At 41.9% G+C, this 24,453-nt stretch overlaps 1 protein-coding gene across 3 annotated transcripts in view; it reads right to left on the bottom strand.

Moving 5' to 3' along the window:
• The window catches only part of SPRED2 (sprouty related EVH1 domain containing 2), a 124,153-nt gene that overhangs the window by 29,178 nt on the left and 70,522 nt on the right, over positions 1-24,453 (bottom strand). For all 3 annotated transcript variants that reach the window (XM_032176585.2, XM_032176584.2, XM_032176586.2), the window contains one exon: positions 3,413-3,590. In XM_032176585.2, the coding sequence (XP_032032476.1) occupies positions 3,413-3,590 (178 nt within the window). The remainder of the gene's footprint in view (positions 1-3,412; positions 3,591-24,453) is intronic.

The raw sequence follows: 24,453 nt of genomic DNA, 5'->3' as shown, positions 1-24,453 counted from the left end.
CCACTACAATGTGGAAATAGTAATATCTTCCTCCTTCAAAATGTTGCAGGAATTTAACTGAGGTTATTTACTCGAAGGACCTGGAACAAATGGTAAAAGTTTACTATGCACTAGTAATGTCTTAGCAGTGACTAGATTAGACAAACTAAAGGGCCACTTTAGGTTGAAGTATTCTATGACAAACCATAGAAATACCAGGAAAAAGTAGCTCTAAAAACATAACCCTAAAAACAAAAAGACCAAAGAAGTGGAAAAAAATTGCTATATATATAAAAATAAGAACTAAAAGGGCAAGCAACAGATTATAAAAATATACTTGCAGCAAATATGACAGATGGAGATTCATAACTTTATTATGCAAGAGGGCATACACATCAAGGAGAAAAATAAGGCCCCGATAAGTAAATATACAAAGGACATCAACAGATAATTCACAGTTACAACTGTTTAACAAACACAAAAACATTTTGTCTCATTAGCAAGCAATAAGATTTTATATGTACATTTTATATACATACATGTATTTATATACATATATGTATATATTTTTATATATACATATAAAAATATATTATATATACACATGTGTATTTTATATACATATATTTATATTTATAAATATATAAATATAAAATATTTATATACATATATTATGTGTATATTTTATATACATATATTATGTGTATATTTTATATACATATATGTATATAATATGTGTATATATATGTATATATATGTATATAATATGTGTATATATATGACTTTTGATACGTGTGCAAGGAGCTGCTACCAGTATTAGAATTTCCTTTAACACATTGAGGGATATAAAATATACATATATATAATATATGTATATAAAATACACCTATATGTATATTTTATACATATAGGTATATTTTATATCCCTCAATGTGTTAAAGGAAATTCTAATACTGGTAGCAGCTCCTTGCACACGTATCAAAAGTCATAAAAATATGACCTCCTAAATTATTCCAAAACTATAATAAACGTGGAAAATTCACATAGGTATATTCCTAACACTGAGGTGAGGGGAAGAACCTTAATATTTGACACTAAGGAGGTGGTCAAATAATGAAACATCAAACTGATATCAGCAACATGGAAAATTTCTTTTTTTTTTTTTTTGAGACGGAGTCTTGCTCTGTGCCCCAGGCTGGAGTGCAGTGGTGCAATCTCGGCTCACTGCAAGCTCCGTCTCCCGGGTTCACGCCATTCTCTTGCCTCAGCCTCCCGAGTAGCTGGGACTACAGGCGCCCGCCAACACACCTGGCTAATTTTTTGTATTTTTAGTAGAGGCGGGGTTTCACTGTGTTAACCAGGATGGTCTTGATCTCCTGACCTTGTGATCCGCCCGCCTCGGCCTCCCAAAGTGCTGGGATTACAGGCTTGAGCCACCGTGCCCGGCTGAAAATTTCATATGAGAATGTTAGGGCAATGTTGTTTCATCATAGTCTTGAAAGAAAATGTTTAAGGCAAAATAAATGAGATACACGACTGTTTAAAAATATGGCTGGGCACAGTGGTATGTGTCTGCAGTCCCAGCTACTCTGGAGGATGAGGTGGGAGGACCATTTGAAGCCCAGGAGTTGGAGGCCAGCCTGGGCAACAAAGTGAGATCCTGTCTTTTTTTTAAAAAAGTACAAAGTGGGAAAATTACATCAAAGGGCTAAGGGTGGTTGTTCAGTTTTGGGGTCAGAGTGACAAGAGAATCAAATACTGGTTCCAGGACCCCAAAACAGGCCACTAAGAACAAGGAATCTTTCTGAATCATAATTTCTTCAATTACAATTATACAGGCTGCTGTAAGGATACAATGAGAGATCTAACCGAAGGGCTGGATTGTACTTAGTACGTGGTACATGCTAGATAAATGGTAGTCATTTTACTTTTTATTGGTAATGTAGTTACATTGCTTTTTATTGCAAAAATGTTATAAACAAGAATGTTTTCATTATTTGACTATTATATAGGGTATTTCCTGAACAAATACTTCTTAAAATTAGCTGTCTTCTCCCTTTAAATTTTCAGAAATGAAATCAAATGTGAAAATAACATTTCTGTTGACCCATATGTAACATTTACAAATTGTTCTGTCTTATCTATTTTGTAAATTTTTTAAACTATAAGAAGTGCTTGCAAAAGAAAGTTAAATTTGTACACTTAACACATAAAACCCAACAGATGCTGCTGCAAAGGGTCTCAAATGTAACACTGACATATTCTTGTGGTGTCTTTGCATTTTCTCTGTGGGATCCTGCACAATCCTGCACATTCTGAATCATCTGTTGGCTTCTGAGTATACACTCCATGATCAAATACAGATAGAAGTAGTGTTCTTCCATGTTTAGGGCCATGAATTTAAAACAGATTTTGGACATTCCATTTTCCTTCCTATCATAGATTCCTTCATAACGCAGAACTGAACATTTGAATTCCTCCATAAGACTGTATATTATGAAGTATCAATTCCCCACCCTTGGCAGGTGATGATTACTCTCCAAAGTATTTATCTATAAGCACGGATAATAATTTATAGAAGTATTGGCCAGGTGCGGTGGCTCACGCCTATAATCCCAGCACTTTGGGAGGCCGAGGTGGGTGGATCACCTGAGGTCAGGAGTTCGAGACCAACCTGGCCAATATGGTGAAACTCTGTCTCTACTAAAGATACAAAAACTAGCTGGGTGTAGTGGCGCGCACCTGTAGTCCCAGCTACTCAGCAGGAGAATTGCTTGAACCTGGGAGGCGGAGGTTGCAGGGAGCCAACATCACGCCACTGCACTCCAGCCTGGGCGACAGAGCGAGACTCCGACTCAAAAACAAAAAAACAAACAAACAACAAAAAAATGAAGTATGATACCACTACTTCTTGTTACTTTCTTTTTCCAAGCATGTTTTATTCATTAGGGCATGAAATAAAAGCTAGATAAACATTTATTTATAAGTAGCCTAATGTCAGATGACATCTTGCCTTTGTATTTTACCTGCCACCATCCAAACCTCAATGGCATGCTCCATGAATAAACTCTACATTTTTAAAACACTGACTTCACAGCTCAGTACAATGTGATTCATAATAATAAAAGAGTACATTTTTGTTTTGAATACCTTTTTACAATGATAGACATCTTAATCAAAGACGCACATAAAACAGCCAAATATACTTCTAAGCATCTCAGATAAAGCGTGTGGTCAAAAGAGACTTTGCTGGAAAGGACAGTCACGTTTTACAATTTGGCACCAGCTCCGGGGTTCTAACTTTTGAAGCTTTTGCAAGAGTTTGAAGTCAGAGAAAGAAAGAAAAAAATACGTTAAGGAAAGAGGACTATGATTTAACATAAAGAAAGCAGTTGTCACTAATTTAACCCATGAGTTGTATGTCTGCCATTACCAGTTTGTCTTTCTGTCGTTCACCATGGATGAGAAAGCCACTTCGTCCATTGCCTTCAGGGTGCATGACCTTACAGACCCCGACGCGACTGATCCCGCCTCCTTCTTGTGGGAACCATCCCCCGCTGGAGTCATCTCTGGTCATAACCACAGCCTTGACACGCACAATATAGCTGTCACTAAAACGACAAGAAGAAGAAGAACGGGGCATGACAATGGTCTGGTAGTTGCAGGACACGTTTCAAAATGCAAGATGACCACCAGCCAGCACTTTTTTGGATTTATCGAAAGAAATCTATGCCTGGCGGCAACCTTAAAAAGTGGTCCATCTCAACTTTTAGGGAAAAAACAAAACACTTAAACTCAATATAAAAGTACATTTTTAAAAAGATACCTAAGTAATTAAAAATTACTTGTGATCGAAAGATGTATACAGGCACAATATTCTCCAGTTTCTAGGTGTAAGTACTGATAAATGAATTGATTTCTGTAATTTAGTATCTTTAGGTTGGAAAGACACACACCTATTTTGGTTTTTAGTTGTTTTTTTTTTTTTTTTTTTTGAGATGGAGTTTCGCTCTTGTTGCCTAGTTTCGCTCTTGTTGCCTAGGCTGGAGTGTAATGGCGTGATGCTTGCTCACTGCAACCTCTGCCTCCCGGGTTCAAGCCATTGTCCTGATTGAGCCTCCCAAGTATGGGATTATAGGCACCTGCCACCATGCCTGGCTAGTTTTTTGTATTTTTAGTAGAGATGGAGTTTCACCATGTTGGCATCCCAAAGCGCTGGGATTACAGGTGTGAGCCACCACGCCCAGACTACAAACCTATTAAGAGGGCATTATGGTTTCAACCCTTTAAAATTAGTTGAAAACGAATGACCAAGTTTTAACATTTTATAAAGCCAAGAATCTCATTTAGCATAAAATAGGATAATCTACTTGCAAATCATAAATTCACCATGAAATCACGTATCTAGGTAGGAAAATATTTCAATTCCAATAAGCCTTTACACATTTGTAGCTTTCTGTTTATGATTTTATTTCTTCCAGTCTAAAACCTCAATTTCACAATAAGTTCTTCTGCACATTTGCCAAAAATCCTTTTTCTCCCCCAGAGACCAACTCTAGCTTCTTTTCATTCTTCATCACTTTTGGGGGAAATTTATTTGGATTTTTGGCAAGGCCATTACATTCTCACTTGCTGTTTTCTTTCTTTGGATAGAATTCATTTTTACTCATTCAAACATATATTTGCGTGTTGTATATGCCAGGCGTTATAACAGATTCTCAGGAAACAAAGTTGCAGAGTAACAAAGAACCCCCATCATTCCCTGGGCCTCAGGGAAGATGCCCTCTCCTTGGGCATGCAGAACCTGGCCCCCACAATTGGCCAGAGACGTGGAGGCAATCCCTGTGCTCCATAGCCCTGCTCACCTCACTCACCACTAAAGGCAAAGCCACCAGATTTTCCATGATCCCCTACGGCTCACCCTCCACTGCCACCCAACTGACCTCCGTTGGCACCCCAAACCCAAGGTCTACCATTCCCTTTACTTCTTCATCCCCTCCTCTGATCATTCCTTTCATTTTCTTTTTCATTGTGGTAAAATATGAATGGCATAAAATTTCCCATTTTAACCATTTTTAAGTATACAAGTTCAGTGGCATTAATTACACCCACATTGTTGGGCAACCATCACCCCCTTCTACCTCTAGAATTTTTCGTCATCCCAAACTGAAACTCTGTACCCACGAAAAACACTAACTCCCCCTTCTCCACTTCCCCCACCCCTCAGCCCCTGGCACCCACCATTCTACTGTCTTGTCTCTATGAATCTGATACTGTAGGTACCTCATATAAGTTCCTTTCCCTTTCCTAACCTAAATTAAAATGGCACTCTTGGCTGGGCCTCTGTGGCCCATTCTCCCAGGGCTGCTTTCTATCTCCCCACTGCACCCTGCTGGGCCTAGATGTGGGTATGGTGCTTGCCACTGCTGCAGACTATTCAGCTCCCTCCAGTGCTTCTGAAGCTCACACCCTGACCCCCCTCACAACCCTTCTTCAGTCTTCTACAGACCTCACTTCCCTTCATTCCTTGAAGACTTCAGCAACCAGGCTCACTGACTCTCCATCTCTCCACCATGATCCCTGGCCCAATTCTTGATAATTTCATTATTGACATGGAGGATCCCTCCAATTCCCTGGCCTCTCAGTTTCTGGGCCTCTTTCCTTCCAATGCCCTTGTCTTACAACCAACTTTAGCCATTCATGCCCAGGTCAACCGTGAACCTTGTCATTACCAATATCTGCACCACCTCCATAACTCAAATTGTAAGCATCCTGCTCTCCGACCACCTCGTAACTTTGCAGCTCTCTCCCTCCAGACTCCAATAATTCTTTACCCTGTTGGGGCCAACAATCTATTGTTCTGACCACTTTTGCCCTCCCCCAAACCCCATGTCCTCAACTGATTCTCTACCCCTCCCCTTGCTTGTTGCCATTGCCTGGCACGACCCCGGTGGAGTTAAATCCTACCATCTACCTACTCCGTAACCCCACCCAGGCTGCTGAACATAGTGAGAGGGAACAACCCCACTCTACTATGCTCATAGGACTAGTTTTAAAGCCATAAACACTACTCTCAAGTGAGTCCTTAAGTGCCACCTGGCATCCTGCTACATTTCCCTGATCTGTCCCCCAAAGACAACTTCACACGGCCTCCTACCCCCTCACTCTCAGATGATGGATGAAGTTGCTTTAGTTTCCCTGAGAAAATAGACAAAATCACAGGAGACCTTTCGCCTGTGCCCACCACCATGCCTACGCTTTGTACCAGCACTCTCTCCGCCCTTCCTCCTGTAACTGTGGTTAAGCCATCCATGATCCAAGCTAGGGCCAACTTCCTCGACTTAAAAACCTTCTACATACCAACAGTGCCCAAATTCACATTTCCATCCAGGTCTTTTCTGTGAGATTCAGGCCAGTAGAACCAAGAGCCTATGTGAGGTCTCTACATAGGCGTCTAATACATATCACCATCAACATGTTTCAGGTTGAATTCTTGGTTCCTGACACCTCCTCATCCTTCTAGTTCTCTCTTCAAAATATATCCAGGATCCACTCTTTACCACGTCTACTGACACTGACCTGGTCCAGCTGCCATCACCCTCCATTGAGATTGCTGCAGTAGCCTTCTAACTGGCATCCTTGCTTCCACGTTTGCCCAACTTAACCCAGAAAATAGAAAGGTAAGTCAGATCACTCTATTCAAACAAACCCTACACTGGTATCGCCAAGCAGAAGTCAAAATCTGGACCTTACCCTACTACTCTCCTTGCTCATTCCACTTTGGTCCCACTGGCCTCCATATTAAGCATCCTTCTACCTCAGGGCCTTTGCACTTGCTATTTCTTCTGTTCAAATCCTACTCCTCACATACCAACTGAATTCATTCTCTTAAGTCTCTGTCCAAGGTTATTTCAGAGAGGACTTCCCTGCCCACTCTATATAAAGCAGCATAGCACCCTCCACCCCTCTTAAATCTTCTCCTCCTGCTTTGGCTTTCTATATGCTACTAAATCAATGCTTGCTCAATAAAATATCTGCTTGCCTACTAGAATATAAATTCCACAGGAGCAGAAACTTTGCCTTTTTTGTTCACTGCTATATCCCTAGAGCCTAGAATGGTATCTTATATGTAATAGGTTGTGGAATGAATGGGGTTAAATTCACAATATAAACAGATTTAAAAAAATTACCTATAGCAGGCTGGACGCAGTGGCTCATGCCTGTAATCCCAGCACTTTGGGAGGCTGAAGTGGGCGGATAACCTGAGGTCAGGAGTTCGAGACCAGCCTGGCCAACATGGTAAAACCCCGTCTCTATTAAAAGTATAAAAAATTAGCTGGACTTGTGTGGGCACCTGTAATCCCAGTTACTTGGGAGGATGAGGCAGGAGAATATCTTGAACCCCAGAGGCGGAGCTGAGATCGTGCTACTGCACTCCACCCTGGGCAACAAGAGCAAAACTCCGTCTAAAAAAAAAAATCTATGGCTAACAGAATTCCTATAAAAACATATAGTGTTCAATACTTATTTACTTATGAACCACAATTACTAAATTGGGATCACAGTACTTTCTATTCCTAAAAATTGAAAAATCATGTAGAAGTACATATAAAAGCCATAGGACATACATGTACATATATGACTAATCCAACTATTTCAGGATTCAACATGCATATTCCCTTAGATTAAGAACCTTCTGGGCTGGGCGCAGTGACTCACGCCTGTAATCCCAGCACTTTTGGAGGCTGAGGTGGGCGGATCATGAGGTCAAGAGATTGAGACCATTCTGGTCAACATGGTGAAACCCCGTCTCTACTAAAAGTACAAAAATTAGCTGGGCGTGGCAGTGCTTTCGCCTGTAATCCCAGCTACTCGGGAGGCTGAGGCAGGAGAATTGCTTGAACCCAGGAGGTGGAGGTTGCAGTGAGCAGAGATTGCAGTGAGCAGAGATCAGCCTGGTGACAGAGCAAGACTCCATCTCAAAAAAAAAAAAGAATCTTCTGTAACATTTATTTAGATTAACTGCATACAACTTTGGAGAATATCCTCTCCCCCACTCCAACCCCATTTATTCAAAAACAAACAAACAAACAAACAAATAAAAAAACCTCAGGGTCCTACGACTTTTAATTCTCCAGTGTGCAACACAGCTTTCTCAAATCTTCTATGAGTATACTATGGGTTCATCTCAACAGGAGATGGCTAAGGTGAAGAATTGAAACTCTGTGCACCTCTTGTTAAAACATGCTTTTAGGCCGGGCGCGGTGGCTCACGCTTGTAATCCCAGCACTTTGGGAGGCCGAGGCGGGCGGATCACGAGGTCAGGAGATCGAGACCACGGTGAAACCCCATCTCTACTAAAAATACAAAAAATTAGCCGGGCGTGGTGGCGGGTGCCTGTAGTCCCAGCTACTCGGAGAGGCTGAGGCAGGAGAATGGCGTGAACCTGGGAGGCAGAGCTTGCAGTGAGCCGAGATTGCACCACTGCACTCCAGCCTGGGCGACAGAGCGAGACTCCGTCTCAAAAAAAAAAAAACCCATGCTTTTACTTTTTTTGTGTTGCAGCTGTGTGCTGTTCTGTTTCTTTGAGGGGATTAAGTAAACATGAAAAAGAGAAGTTTGCATTACTTATGTTAGTGCCATAAACTTATTTCCAAAAAGTACCCATTTATTAGAGAATTTAAAAATACCATACCCTTCTGTGTCCAGACTACAAGGCTGTTAACTCTGGCCTTTGCTTGCATTCTGAGGCCTCCTCCTTCCTGTCTCAATGCCTCCTATCAAGTGCCTTCTCCAGGGTATAGACTTCTCTGTGATGGGATTGGGGGAAGCGGAGGCTCAGGGGCAGAAGCCCCCTTTGTCTCCTCCGGCAACAGCCCCGACAGCCAGCATTAACTGAGGCATCTGGCTATTTAAAACAAGGCAGGGGGATAAAGTGTTGGACTAAAAGCTGCAAAGGATGTCTGGATAATCCAGCTGCATGGCTGCGTGCCAACTGCTTCCTATCCATGGTGTATTTACGTTAACTCAGGCACTTCACCCCACCCAGCACAGAAATGACAATGAACTCCACTACCAAAAAGGTATAAAGGAGGAAAACTCTCTTCCCACCTTCCCTCCCCCTCTTTCTGGAAAGAATTAAACAACATCTGTTTAAAACAGATGTAAGGTTTGTTAGTGGGGGGGGGATGGGGCAGGAAGGGCAAGGGCAGATTAGTTTTAAAAATTTGCACAAGGAAACTGCTGCTGGTCTGCCTTAGAAAAAAATGTCAAAACATGCTATCTTTGTCAAAAATAACATTTTAAAAGAATGCTTCTGAAATTAACAACTGCTGTAATGGTGTGGATCTAGTGAAGCTCCAGCCAAGGGTCCAAACCCCAACTGAATGGAGCCTGAGTGTCTGAACTTTTAGCTGAACAGCCCCAACAATGTTATTACAAATGGTGTTGGACGACCAGCCCTCAATACCATATTCTTTAGATATGTTATGAGCAAAATCAGCTGGACTGAGGATCTTCCATTTAAATGTGGTTTCTTTAAGGAAAAAGCTTTGTGTTCCCAACATGTGGACTTTTTGTAAAAACAGGGCTTCCTGTCCCGGGATCACTCAATATGCAAAAGAGGCAGGTGACATTGTAAGCCAGGATAGGAAGGCAGAGAAAAAAACGCTTTCAAAACTGGATTAGCATCTCCACAGAAAAGTTTTAGACCTCAGCCTTTATCTTCTAAGTGTTCTCCAGTTTCAAAGCAGGCCCTGTCTGGGCCACGTTACAGACGTAAACCAAGGAACTGTAGGCGAGGCAGCACTGGGTCTCACAGAGAATGTGTGCTCCAGGGCCAGGCAGCCCCAAAGTCCCCAGCCCTCTCAGGAGCTGAAGAAACCTCTTTTTGAGCTTCAGTTTCCTCCTTTGCAAAATGAATAGGGGATCTACCCTGCTGGCTGAAAGTAGTGTTACAGGTAGTGTCAGATCCAGAAGTTTGGTAAGTTGTAACCATCATCATTTTTGCTGAAAGCCTACCTCAATGACAAAAACAGGTCCTTGAAACACCAGCTTCCCTGGCCACTGAGGAGTGGGTTTCGACTGCCTGCCCTTTCCAGCTATCAGAGAATGGAGGGGCAGGGAAGCTGTCAGGCTCTTGACAGTAGGAGGAAATTTGACATGGACCTCCAGCAATTGTCAAGAGAAGTTAGGTTTATAAAGACCAGGTTTAGTTGTCCACTGCAGGCATACCTGTAGAGGAAAATAATGCCGTCTGCCATCTGTGAGCTGGCCCTCTGCTCCTGCCCCTCCCCATCGGTTTCTTTCAGGGATGGAGACTGGGACTTTTACCTTCCCCATAAATACTTCCCATAGCCAGCCCTTATCTGATTACACGGCTCCTTTATCTCTCCATTATGCTCAACATTAGATTCACTTCCTCCCAGCCTCTTCTCCACTTCACCAGACCTTGAGAGGGATTAGCCAAGATCCCAGCCTCTCCAGTCCAACTCCCAGACGCCAGCTGAGCCAAATATAACACCAACTTCTTGCAGGGAGCCAGGCACACTCACTTTATTTTAATCACATCCCCCGTCCCCAGTCTTCCTCGTGCTTATAGATTTATAAAGGCTCTTTGATTTCATCGAATTATATGTTTAAAATATTATATATGTGTGGATGAAGTATATGTGAATATAAAATACATATGACTAGCGATCTTTTTAAAAAGAATCAACAAAATGCTTCAGTAGAATCAAATGTGTTGAGAAGCTGATGGTACTGGTCGTACTTTCTATTTGTTAAGTCGGGTGGTGGTTTTGTGGGTGTTCGTCTTAAGTATCAACTACTCAAGAATTTTTTAAAAGCGGATTGCCCTGGTTTTGGAAGTTTATATATTCTGAACTTTATGGGCAAGGAAAGTTAACATAACGTAATTTTATGCATGGTGGTAACATGATTTTCTGCTCTGTACAAGCCCCTGAAGGTAGAACACTTGCTCTACACACTATAATGTCCCAGAAAATTAGGTCTTTGTGTTAACCACCAAAATATGTACTGTTTGTGTGGTTAGCTTAGGCCATTATAGAAAACACAGTGTTAACCAAAGCTCATTAATGCCCACAGTAGAAAGACTCGATCGCAAAGATGCCAGATCTGGCAGTAGCTAATTCTGGCAAAGGCCATCAGCTCTTCTCTCAAACATGGATGAGCAGGCACTGTGAGGCAGAGAAGAGATTTTCTGATCATTAAACGTTTGTTTCATAAAGAGAACCAGTTTGTATGATGTAAGAATTAGGGAAGGTGAAAAGTGGGCTAAGATCACTTAACAAAAGGCTTCTCCACAGTTACTTAACATCAGTGAAATCAGCCAACAAACACACTCAATGGAGAGTACCTTTGAAACTGCCCTACTCCAGTATCTGCTAGTAAAAGAACCCATGTACTTAAACAGGGACTAACACTTTCCTGTGAGCTCACAGTGCCAGGGCACTATGCTCTGACTGTGTTTATCAAGAGGAGAAAACAGGCTCTTCCGTCCAGCCTTCACTGGGTCCCTGCTTTTCTGAGGTGCTGTAGCTAATCTTGCTCATGCAGAGTAACCCCTACCCTTAGAGGACTACAACGTAGCTTTGGTTTTGTTTTTTTTTTTTCCGAGACGGAGTCTCGCTCTGTCACCCAGGCTGGAATGCAGTGGCGCAATCTTGGCTCACTGCAAGCTCCGCCTCCCGGGTTCACGCCATTCTCCTGCCTCAGCCTCTGCGAGTAGCTGGGACTACAGGCGCCGGCCACCACGCCCGGCTAATTTTTTGTATTTTTAGTGGAGACGGGGTTTCACCGTGGTCTCGATCTCCTGACCTCGTGATCTGCCCGCCTCGGCCTCCCAAAGTGCTGGGATTACAAGCGTGAGCCACCGCGCCCAGCCACATAGCTTTGGTTTTTTGTTGTTTTGTTTTTGAGACGGAGTTTCACCCTTGTCGTCCAGGGTGGAGTGCAGTGGCGCGATCTCAGCTCACTGCAACCTCTGCCTCCCAGATTTGAGCGATTCTCCTGCCTCAGCCTCTGGAGTAGCTGGGATTACAGGCGTGCTCCACCACACCCAGCTAATTTTTGTATTTTTAGTTGAGACGGGGTTTTAGCATGTTGACCAGGCTGGTCTCAAACTCCTGGCCTCAAATGATCCACCTGCCTCAGCATCCCAAAGTGCTGGGATTACAGGCGTGAGCCACCAGGCCCAGCCAGCTTTCATTTTTAAAAATATGTTATCTTCATTATCAATTTATGTATTTTTTAAATGGTATGGAATGAGTTTTAGGAATGGAACCCTTATACGAAACATGGTCCCTAAACGGTGTGTGTAGGAGGTGGTGGTGGTAGTCTTTGCTTTACAATGACTGGGGATATAACCTTTATCCAGGAACCAATTAGGCTAAAAGCCAGGGGTCCTGCTTATGTGCAGGAGCCTCAGAGAGGGTATAAATAGGTTTTCCTTCACTCTGTTGGGCTCAGAATCTATGAGTAAAGCCAGTAAGTACTGCTGTCCTGCAAGGTCACTAGCGCCCTCTGTGTCCAAGTTCTACTCTCTCCCAAAGAGGGAGGTAAGGGGCATGTCCCCCCTCATGCCTTGGATAAGCCGAGCATCTTTGTTGTTCATGCTACCTAGCTACACTGAAGCATATAAATAAACCTCTCACCCACACCCTATTTTCCAGTGCACATATTAAAAGAGGCCATTTCCTCCATTATCATGGAAGACACTGGTCAGCATATAAATGATTATTGAACTTAATAATTTATCAATCATTCTTCAGAACCAGTATTAACAAGTCAAAGTTTCCTAGACTTGGACCTCTAGTATTTTAGTTTTCCTATTGAAATTTTAATACAGAAATACTCCTTTAAAAATAAGCTGTATATCCCTATTTTTATAAGTGAGCAATTCTGGATCAAAATATATGCCCATACCTTGTTTAACATACAGTGCTGATTTAGCATTCTATGTGCCTCTATACTTTCCTTTAAACCTCAGCTTAAAGGAAAATATTATAGATTTAATATTTAGATAATATAGATTTAACTTATCACTGATGTTAAATCCTAATGTAAATATAAATATTTCCCCATCTCTGAGTGCTACCTTACACCTCCAGGTCACCAGAGCCAGAGCAGCACGCATACTGCACATTCTGGCACATTATCTTGCACCTGCCTTGCAGACATCCTTGGGAGTGGAATGGATGCTCTGCCCAGCTGTCCCTAGTCAAGGGTACAAGGCAGTGTGCCATGCACCAGTCTGGCCTCCTTTCTTTCCTGCTGTGTCCTGTGACCCACAAGGGCCAAAAAAAAGAGAAATGAAGCAAAGACACAAAGGAACAAAGATCAGGGCTGGAAGTTAAACACGTAAGCTTTACAGAGGCTTAGGAGTCTTTGAGGAAGTAGTTGGGAAAATACCCGCAGGCAATTAGGGATCCTCTGATATCCCCAAGCCTGGGAGCCCTGAGTGACAGTTCTGGTAAGCTTGAAAAACCTACTGTGGCAGATGGAAGTTGGAGCTTCTAGTGCGCCCCCATCATCTTCTCAGAGAAAGCTTCAATTTTAGGGGCAAATCTACATGGACTGTAAATAGAAGGTGGTGATACCCATGGCATTAGCAATGCCCAGGCACACTGGAAGTTACCTCATAAAATGCTGGTTTTCTGGTTTCCATTTCAGCAAGGTTGACAAAGTTACATTAGACTCACTCCATTGTACTGTGTTTAAATGCAATTTTAAATTTCACCTCTAAGTGTTTATCTCCTGTAGCTTGAACACGTATAAATCCTGCAGAGGAAAAGAGTGATTTGGCTGGATTCTATCTACAGTGCTCTCATGGAAAAAAAAAAAAAAAATCTTAATAAAAACTTTTTGATTTTATCAATACTATCAAAAATGTCTTAAGGATACCACTATATTTGTCGTTTTTTTTTTTTAAAAAAATCTTTCCAGCATTTTAATTCAGTATTCAAATTTATAAACCACAAGAATACTAAATATATACAAGATGACTGACCACGTGTAATGGGACACAATAAAGATAAAGGTTAAGGTTGTTCAACCTAAAACCCTAACATGGGGCAGTTTTAAACATGGGCAACGAAGTGTTTGCTGAAGTAAATCTTAGCTTCGGCACACAGGCAGCCAATTTTAGAAGTAATGTCCAAGACAGATTTTTAAAAAATGGCTCCTGGGCCATTTTCTCTTGTCAATATGGTCTTCTTGTGCAAGTACCTCTTGAGGTGAGTAATGCATCTGGCCCAGGAGAAGGAAAGCCCAACAGAGGGCTGAGGTCAGGCCTCGGGAGACTGGCAGGACAGGCATGGTAGTTTAGTAATTAGATTATAATCAGCGAAGAATGGAACAACTTTTTCTTGAAGTTTGAAAACTCTTTGCTCTAATCCTTACTAATAGCAGAAATCCTAATTTTCTCATCCTGGGGTACCAGGGAACTGGAGACTCCTGGGCATATGCCTCTTAAATCCTTGGTGGGTTTCCTAGTCAACCAGTTAGGGGCCTCTGTATCAGTCACATATCTGTGCACCAGATAAATCACCTTAAAGAAGGCTCTACAATTAATTTAGGAAATTATGGGAAGATTTTACTGTGAAAGATTGTTGACATTCAAGGCATGGGTTGGAGGTAGTTCTGAGTTTTTTCCAAAAACCACGAAAACATGAATGGCTCTGACATGAGTAAACTACTTTAAAAAATAAAATTTACGGCCAGGTGTGGTGGCGCACGTTTGTAATCCTAGCACTTTGAGGGGATGAGGCAGGTGGATCACCCGAGGTCAGGAGTTTGAGACTAGCCTGGCCAACATGGAGAAAGCTCGTCTCCATCAAAAATACAAAAAAGTAGCTGGGTATGGTGGTGGACACCTGTAAACCCAGCTACTCAGGAGGCTGAGGCAGAAGAATCGCTTGAACCTACGGGGCAGAGGTTGCAGTGAGCCAAGATCACGCCACTTCACTGCAGCCTGGGCAAAAGAGTGAAACTCCGTTTCAAAAAAAAAAAAAAAAAAAAAAGTACTTCACTCCAACCAAAAAAGAATGAATGAAATGGTCTGTCCTAAAGGTCTGAATTTCAGGGTGATTACATGGCATGAAGTGGGGCTGAGGGAGTACTGGGAGGTGAGAGGCCAAAGTCTGAATCTAGGTTTATGATTTTGCTTTTACTGTCTGTCTGCTTTACTGAGCCTGAACTTCTGGAGTTCATAATTAATCAAGATCAAAAGATTATCATCTTAAAGAAAACAAAATAACCCACCCCTGAAGAATGATTTCTTCTACTTTTTATTCCAGAAGCAGTAATTTTCTGACTTTCCCTCTGTTTTACACACCCTTCCAAAAATGGTATTGGTGATATTTGTGATCCACATTTAAACCCCAAAGGCCAGCTAATGGAAATGTCAGATTACTAAACAAAATTAACTCTCACCACATTAAAGTGTACATGTAATAGAAAAATTGGTACTTCAAAAAACAAACGGCAAAGGGGAGTTGTTTAAAGTTAATAATCTCCAATTTAGGGCTTTAAATTGCAGCCCTTGAACTCCTATGCCTGACTTTCTCAGAATACTTTTGCTTTCTTTCACATTGTTGGAGAAAACAAAGGAAGGGAGTACTTAATAACCCACCCATTGAAATGTCTAGGAGGAAATGCCATGATATTTGCAACCTACTTTGAAATGCATTTAAAAAAACATAGAATCATGGATGGAGATAGATGGATAGAGATGTGTATGATAAAACAACAACAGCAAAATGCTAATTGCAGACTTGAGGTGGTAGGCATATGGATGTTGAGCATACACTTATTTCAACTTTTCTGAACACTTGAAAATCATAAATGTCAGGAGAGTGAGAGAATTTGTAGTGTTATGGTTGATTTCTAAATGGAAATCAACACTAAATCTGTAAGATGCTGATAATGGTACTAAACAGAATCTGACTACTTTTCTTTCTGCTATTTAGAATGCAGTTCCCTCTTCTTCTTCTTCTTTTTTTTTTTTTTTGTACCTGCTATCTACTACCTGCCCTCCACCCCAAAGAAAACCTAATAAGAAGGTCAGGAAATGACTTTACCAAACTGTTAATACCAAATTCTAAACCTACAAAATCCTTTACAAGCCAGCCCTTAATAAGACCTGTTCTCTGGCCGGGCGCAGTGGCTCATGCCTGTTATCCCAGCACTTTGGGAGGTCGAGGCGGGCAGATCACCTGAGGTCAGGAGTTCCAGACCAACCTGGCCAACATGGTGAAACCCCGTCTCTACTAAAAAAATACAAAAATTAGCTGGGTGTGATGGCAGGCACCTGTAATTCCAGCTACTTGGGAGGCTGAAGCAGGAGAATTGCTTGAACCCGAGAGGTGGAGTTAGAAGTGAGCTAAGAGAATTGCTTGAACCTGAGAGGTGGAGTTAGAAGTGAGCTAAGATCACGCTACTGCACTCCAGCCTGGGCCACAGAATGAGTCTCTGTCTCAAAAAACAAAACAAAACAAAACAAAAAACCTGTTCTCAAACGAAAGAAGGTGATAATTTAACCCACAGAGGAGGGAGGAAAATCAGCAGATCACGCTAGCAATAAGCTGACAGGATATTTAAGAGCCTGTTTATATTCCCACAGGTCCACTGGAAATGGATGCCCTCTCAGACGGCAAGAATTACTAATGCATTTAGTTCCTTTTTTTCTAGGATTCTGCCACCTCCCTCATTAGAGATGGAAAGCTAAACACACAGATAAACAAACAACACACAGTCAAGGCACCTGTTCTCCCTGAAGCATGCTAGACGGCTTCACTTCCCTCCTGGAGAGTGGAATAGAGGTCGGCCCGAAGGCAGAGTTCACGTCTTCACATTAGTTCCACCTCTTAAGCTATTAATACAAAGAACTGTGGAAACCATCTATGCTAGACTCCTCTCTCACGTGGAAGAATTAAAATCCAGACTGCAGAAGGGACTTGTTCAAGGTCACTGACATTAGGGACAGATAAAGGACTAAGATCAGTCTCTGTGACAACCCCCTGATCACACTTTTGAAAGGAGCTCGTGTAGTGGCAGAAGTGCCCATATTCGAATTAGGTGCTCTGGAGGATAAGTTATTCCTTATCTTGGTCCCTTGAAATTTACTGGTTAGGCAACTGATTGTGAAAGAAATTCTAAGGAGAAATGAAGAGGTAACACTGGCAACACAGCTACATGAAAAAATCACAGAGCTAGAGGGTGTTCCTACTCATCCTGCTAAAGTTTCACACCAACAGAGGTAATTCCTTTTTGGATCTGTTGTAATGAGTGCCATAAGTCAGGACAGGTGACCTAACCTGACTTAACCTCCATTACACATCTTCTCACAACTGGGTGAGGCACCCCAAACTCTATTACTGAGCTTCAGTTTCCTTATGTGTAAAATGAGGGGTAGAGACCACAAATGACTTCTGAGACTCTTTCAACTTTGGTCCCTTTTCACACTTTGAGTTTTAAAAAAACGGCCTTAAAGTCCTTTAGTTGTGGCAGAGGGCTTAGCAAACTTAAGCCAATAAAATATGCTACAAAAGCAGATCAGAAAACTTTCAGCAGTAAAATGCAACTGAGAGTATATTTTGAGTAGAGAAAAAACTTGAAACCACAAAGACCTGAAACCATGACAGACTAACAGATATGTTCTCAGTGCCAGTGTTATGACACAATTATGAAGTTTCCAGGAGCGAAACTGGTTTATTCAAGTATTTTGAAAAAGCAAGAAAATGATGAAAATTGAGTTTTAATAAGTTTAATAAGATCCTCTGGGGGAAAATAAAAGGTACAACCTGGTCATCTAGCTGGGTTTACGCATCCACAAATGTGAGATTCTCTTTAGCCACATGGAAGAAAAACCCCAAGACATATTTATGGAACAAATGCAGGCCAAGAAGAGAAGAGAGATCTGCCCTCTTTCTCCCAGTTGATTCTATCTGCCTTATCAGTTGACTCAACATGAACTCCCCAGCCCCAATCTTTACTACATTCAGAGTGAAAAGGAGAAAATGTTAGGAAAAGGTAACAAAGCAATTGTTTAGCTTAAAAATAGGGAAAGACATTTCTTATAGAACTCTGTTAAAGCAGCTCAGTGCACATCAAGTTGCAACTTAGGTTTAAGTTGCTTCAATGTGACAAATAATTTCTGGTCCAAAAGTAAGTCAGCTGTTTGAAATTGGAATGTATCTTCCCTACAGAAAAAACATAAAATGGTGGGCAACTGGGTTCCCAATCCAGCCCATGAAAGCCTATCAACGTGGAAAAATATTCCCAAATGTTTCAACTGTTTACTGACAGTCTCCTTGACAAGAAGCCTCTTTCCCCACTGCCAGCAGGAAAGGCCAGTTCCTCTCAGCTCTTGCTGGGTTTTGGCCAAGGGCTTTCCTATCTGGGGGTGGGGTGAGGGAGAAAAGGTAAGGAGGAGGAATTCTTCTTAAACTTCTGATTTAGGCTTCATTTTGGGGATCCTCAGAATGTGGCACCACTGAATCTTGAATGGCTCTAAAAGGATCCGTACTGATGTTATTTTACAAATCCCAACTTAAGTGTTTACTGGGGAAATTCTTTCCTTTTAGGGTCACAATGACTGTTGGTGAGCAATTAAGGCAAGTGTCAGGCTCATAGGATATAATCATGATGCAGTGGATTCTTGACTAGTTGACTACACGGAGGGACAGGATTTGTCCTACAAGCGCAATTTCCTTCCGAGTTATAACAGAGCCATCCACTCAGTACACATATTTCCCATGTTACTTTCCTGATATAAAAGAACTACGCAGCAAGGATAATGTAAAGGCCAACTAGCTACCAAGCTTCCTCACAGTTTTAACACGTTAGTCTGAAAATATTTTTTCATTTATAAGGGAGTAGTGTAGTTTGAAGTACTTGATTCAGAAAGAACCTCCAGGAAATACTAGAGCTATCTCCACCTCCCAAAGTCAACTAGCTTGTGGAGGCACTAGAAGGCATTTTATTTCAAGACTCATGATTCTCACAGATAACTGAAATCCCGTGTGGCTAAGCTGCTGAAGTTGGGCTTTCCTGGCCATCACCAACATGTTTGCAGCAGGGAGCCCAACCAAGCTTTAAGTCATGCAGTCTGTGGTGGTTAAAGACCAGTGCCGGCTGGGCGCAGTGACTCACGCTTGTAATCCCAGCACTGTGAGAGGCTGATGCGGGTGGATCATGAGGTCAGGAGATCCAGACCATCCTGGCTAACACGGTGAAGCCCCGTCTCTACCAAAAATACAGAAAATTGGGCCGGGTGCGGTGGCTCACGCCTGTAATCCCAGCACTTTGGGAGGCTGAGGCGGGTGGATCACCTGAGGTCAGGAGTTTGAGACCAGCCTGGCAAACATGGTGAAACCCCGTCTCTACTAAAAATACAAAAATCAGCCTGGTGTGGTGCTGTGTGCCTGTAGTTCCAGCTACTTGGGAGCCTGGGGCAGGAGAATCGCTAGAACCCCGGAGGCGGAGGTTGCAGTGAGCCGAGGTTACGTCACTGCACTCCAGCCTGGGCGACAGAGCGAGACTCTGTCTCAGAAAAAACAACAACAAAAAACAAAGACCACTGCCCAAGACAGTACAACCAAGTGGCTACTGCTAACTTCTTCCACCAGAGAGCTTTACTGACAGGTGGAAGGGCCCTCGACTTAATGTCGGTCAAAAGGAACAACTCTTGGCTCATTTCACTCACTGGTGTGCTTCAGCCACTTCCCAGGACTTACTTCACACAGTTTCATTCTCTAGGAAAGTCACAGTCACTGAAAGCATCCTGGATATGCCATCCCCTGAAAACTGCTGCACACCCAGCAGTGAGTTGCTGGTATATACGGAAGCTCTTGTGTTAACTTTTTCTTGTGTGTTTACATATAGGGAATTGACCTTAACACTTGTGGTCCATACATACAATGGAATTATTCAGCCTTAACAAAGAAGAAAACATTGTCATATGCTATAACATGGATGAATCTTGAGGATATTGTGCTAAGTGAAACGTCAGTCACAAAAAGAAATACTGCATGATTTGTTCCGCTTACACCAGCTATCTAAATGTGACTAGTCAAAGTCCTAGAAACAGAAAGGAGGACAGTGGTTGCCAGAGGCGGGGGGCTGGGGAGGGGAGTGAGTTGTTTAATTGGGAAAGAGTTTCAGTTTTGGATGATGAAAATGTTCTAGAGATCTGTTACACAAACTTGGATATAGTTAACACTACTGTACTGTACACTTAAAAATGGCTAAGATGATATATGCTATGTTATGTGTTTTTTACCACAATAAAAAAAGATAATCTGTGAAACAAAGAGAGGCTACTTGAAATAGGTAAAGAACCCCAAATTTAGAAATGTTGGGTTTAGCTTAGGAACATTTCTGCAGTCCTTAAGAAGTAAACATTCACTTTGGGAGGCCAAGGCAGGAGGACTGCTTAAGTCCAGGAGTTTGAGACCAGCCTGTGCAACAATGTGAGACCTCATCTCTATTTTTATTAAAAAATTCTTTTAAAAGAAAAAAGGAGTAAACATTAACACTATTTAAAAATTTAAGTTTCCCCTAATTACAAAAGTAACATATGTCCCCATTATGCAAACTACATACATCACAACCCTCCCTTAAAAAACATTCTTCTATACTATGAGGAGCAATTAACAAATACGCAAGACCTTCTCAAGGAAACTATAAAAGGAAGATCTTATGCTTCAAATGTAAGTGTAAATGTTGGCTTTGCTTTGTTCCTTGGGGTACCAGGTAAATCATATATAAGAAAAACACAGACATTTCCTTTGATATTGGTTTTACTGAGACAAAAATGGCTTTTCTTACAAAATCATTTCAAAGAAGAACAGAAGAAAGTTAAACAAAATAGATTTTCCCTGAATTGTTAGCTCTGACAAATTCCTCTAATCCTTAGGCAGTTCTACTCTAATAGAACACTTACGATGTCTACAACACCAGCAACAGAATACACCAAAATATTTTTCATGATTAGTCTCTTTTCATCTCTTCTATTCTAACCTCAGTTGTAAAGATTAAACACACAGATTATTAAACACACACACATAATCACAAGAATTTCCTGACAGTTCCATTTCTCCTACATAGGGGTTAAGCGATGTTTTTTAATATTACTCAAAGCAGGAAAAAAGGGGCTGTTTTATTTTTCTTTGGAACAGGTTCCAGCCAGATTTTGCACATTGCAGTTCTCTGGCGACGTGATGAGAACACATGCCCACCCACAGACACTAATTTTGCTCTTCACCCTTCCCAAGCAGCCTTTATGACACATGCTGTCTGTGCTTCATTTAATGGAATTCAAGAGGCCCAGTCAAACAGCAGAGCCCCACACGGCCAGGGCAACAACAGGCAACCTATCTCCTCCACTGGATGGGTACACGGAACATGTGTTTAAAAGAAAACAACAACAAAAAAAGCCAGATCTAGCTTGGACATCTCCAATCTGAAGAATCTTTACAAATGAATGAATTAAGTCATCTCTTCGATTGAAATCAGGAAAGAGATAGTAATCTTGCTGTAGTTCTTATACACTGAACTCTACGAAGATGATGCAGCTAACTGTCTGAGCTGCTCTCAGATGTGCAGCAAAGAAGGTATCACTCTCATCCCAAGCTAAAAGCTCTTTCTAAGAGGGCTGAAGTGCCAGCCTGCTTCTGCAGCACTTGCTTTCTCTATGGTTATCGTCTGTTTTGTTTGTTTGTTTGTTTGTTTTTTGAGATGGAGTCTGGCTCTGTTGTCCAGGCTGGAGTGCAGTGGCACGATCTGGGCTCACTGCAAGCTCTGCCTCCCAGGTTCATGCCATTCTCCTGCCTCAGACTCCCCAGTAGCTGCGACTACAGGCACCCGACACCACGCCCGGCTAATTTTTTTGTATTTTTAGTAGAGACGGGATTTCACTGTGTTAGCCAGGATGGTCTCGATCTCCTGACCTCGTGATCCGCCCACCTCGTCCTCCCAAAGTGCTGGGGTTACAGGCATGAGCCATCGCACCCAGCCATCACCTGTTATGAAGAAACCTTGGAAAATAAGAATCCAACTGGGTTGGGAGGCCAAGGTGGGTGGATAACCTGAGGTCAGGGGTTCGAGACCAGCCTGGCCATCACGGTGAAACCCATCTCTACCAAAAATACAAAATTAGCCAGGCGTGGTGGTGCATGTCTGTAATCCTAGCTACTTGGGAGGCTGAGGCAGGAGAATCGCTTGAACCAGGGAGGTGGAGGTTGCAGTGAGCCAAGATCGTGCCATTGCACTCCAGCCTGGGCAACAAGAGTGAAACTCCACTTCAAAAAAAAAAAAAAAAAAAAAAAAAAAAAAAAAAAAAAAAAAAAAAAAAAAAAAAAAAGAAAAGAAAGAAAAAGGCCAGGCGCGGTGGCTCATGCCTGTAATCCCAGCACTTTGGGAGGCCGAGGCAGGTGAGCAGGCCAGCCTGCTTCTGCAGCACTTGCTTTCTCTATGGTCATCATGGGTTTTTTTTTTTTTTTTTTTAAAGGTTTGAGACCAGCCTGACCAACGTGGAGAAAACCCGTCTCTACTAAAAATACAAAATTAGCCGGGTGTGGTGGCACATGCCTGTAATCCCAGCTACTTGGAGGCTGAGGCAGGAGAATCGCTTGACCTTGGGAGGCGTAGGTTGCAGTGAGCTGAGATTGTGCCACTGCACTCCGCCCTGGGCAATAACAGCAAAACTCCGTCTCAAAAAAAAAAAAAGAAATTCCAACTGGGAATGCACACAGTTTCCACAACTATGCCACATATAGCTCAAGACAATCCAGGTGCAGTTGATGCAACAAGCTGTCAGCAAACATATACCCGGAAGAATGTTCAGGGTTCACAGAAGTCCATGCTGGTTTGATAAGAGAGGGTGATCATTCATCCCATTTATACATTTAGGAGTTTATGTCGTTAGAAGGCTGATCCACACTTGTCTCTGGCTTTTCTGAGCTACACAGCAATGTGCTATTTCTAGATAATGATATAAGATTTACCTACAAGTGTTATTAATCCCACCCAGTACGGCAGAATGACCATAAACTCCAGATGTGGGGAGGACAATATCACAGCAGACAGTGAGCAATGGACAGCAGGCGATAGACAGGCCAAGCCTCCTGAGGCAGTGATCATCATGACCACGCATCCATAAACCACACATCCGGACAGCAAGGACAGACCGCAGACTCCGTAACAAACAGGTCTCCCTCTACATACAAATAAGGATGTTTAGATGTTGGTAGGTGATCTATACTAATTTTAAATAAACCTGTTTTTATAAAATGTTTACTGAATTCATAATAGCTCTGAGTCTTTAGAATGTAATTTTAGTTAAGGGCTAAAAATCTGCAAGCCAGCAAAGATGGGGAAAAACTGTTCCACTAAAATACCTTGGACACTCTTAACCTTTCAGGATTCAAATGCTCTCCCTGACTCTCACTCTCCCCAAGAAAAAGGAAGAACAAAAATCTTTTGTCCAAGGTTATATCACTCTACTTGGCTCAGAAAACATGGCCACCAAAACTATCAAATGGATTTTTGAGTAGAGCAGTTCTTTCTTGATTTTCATCCAAGCAGAGTTAGGTTTTGAAGAACCAAAAAGGAATAGCTCAAAGTTGCTTATACACAATAGCAATGAGTGGCTCTGGATTGTAGACTCCAGTAAATCTATGAATAAAAGAAAACCCAGGGAGGAATTTATCTCCAGTAACAATGAATCCCCACTAGGGCGGGAATTAAGAGAAGAACCAGACTGGGCTCAGATCTGAAGCACTTTTAAATGTAACACTTCCCAGCACATTGCTCTGAACATAGGCAGCGTCTCACTCAATATCTATTGATTGCTCCCAAGTTGAATGATATGAGAACTTTGGAACTGGCCATAGCTCAGTATTCCTTTTCCCTCAAAAGGGAAAGAAGGCATCTAAAAACCACGTGGTTCCTTTGGACTGATGGCTCACAGTGCTTAACAGCAAAGGGGCCTCTAAGGCGTCGCAGCCACAACCCTAGGAGTGATTATCGTCGTCCAGTTTCAATGGTCAGTATACCCTCTGTGTAGTATAACCAAAGCTAACAGAATATGCTGCTCTGGAAAGAATGTGGACAGGACCTGAGCGAGTCCCAACTATACAAATCACAGAAAAACAAGACATTTTCACAGAAAGTGTCACTAAATCAAGAACTTTAAAAGAAATGTTCTTTTATTCCTGACTATAATCATTTACCATAGGCCTCAAGGGAAAAAAAAAATGGTATCATGAAACCTAATATTTCTGTGAAAGCACAGAAAATTAGCTATTCTGTCTTTAAAATAAAACAAAATTAATTTATATTTTTCTAATGAATTTGATAAAGTGAACCCTAAGTTGACTGTGGCATTCACCAAAACTATAAGAAAAAACCCCGTTTACTATAAGATGGCAAAATATGTGTCTTAGTTCAAGC

The sequence above is a fragment of the Hylobates moloch genome, unplaced genomic scaffold (genome assembly GCF_009828535.3).
Source record: "Hylobates moloch isolate HMO894 unplaced genomic scaffold, HMol_V3 SCAFFOLD_15, whole genome shotgun sequence".
NCBI classification, from domain to species: domain Eukaryota; kingdom Metazoa; phylum Chordata; class Mammalia; order Primates; family Hylobatidae; genus Hylobates; species Hylobates moloch.
The sequence above is the reverse complement of the archived record's forward strand: the minus strand, read 5'-3'. Positions and strand labels throughout refer to the sequence as shown.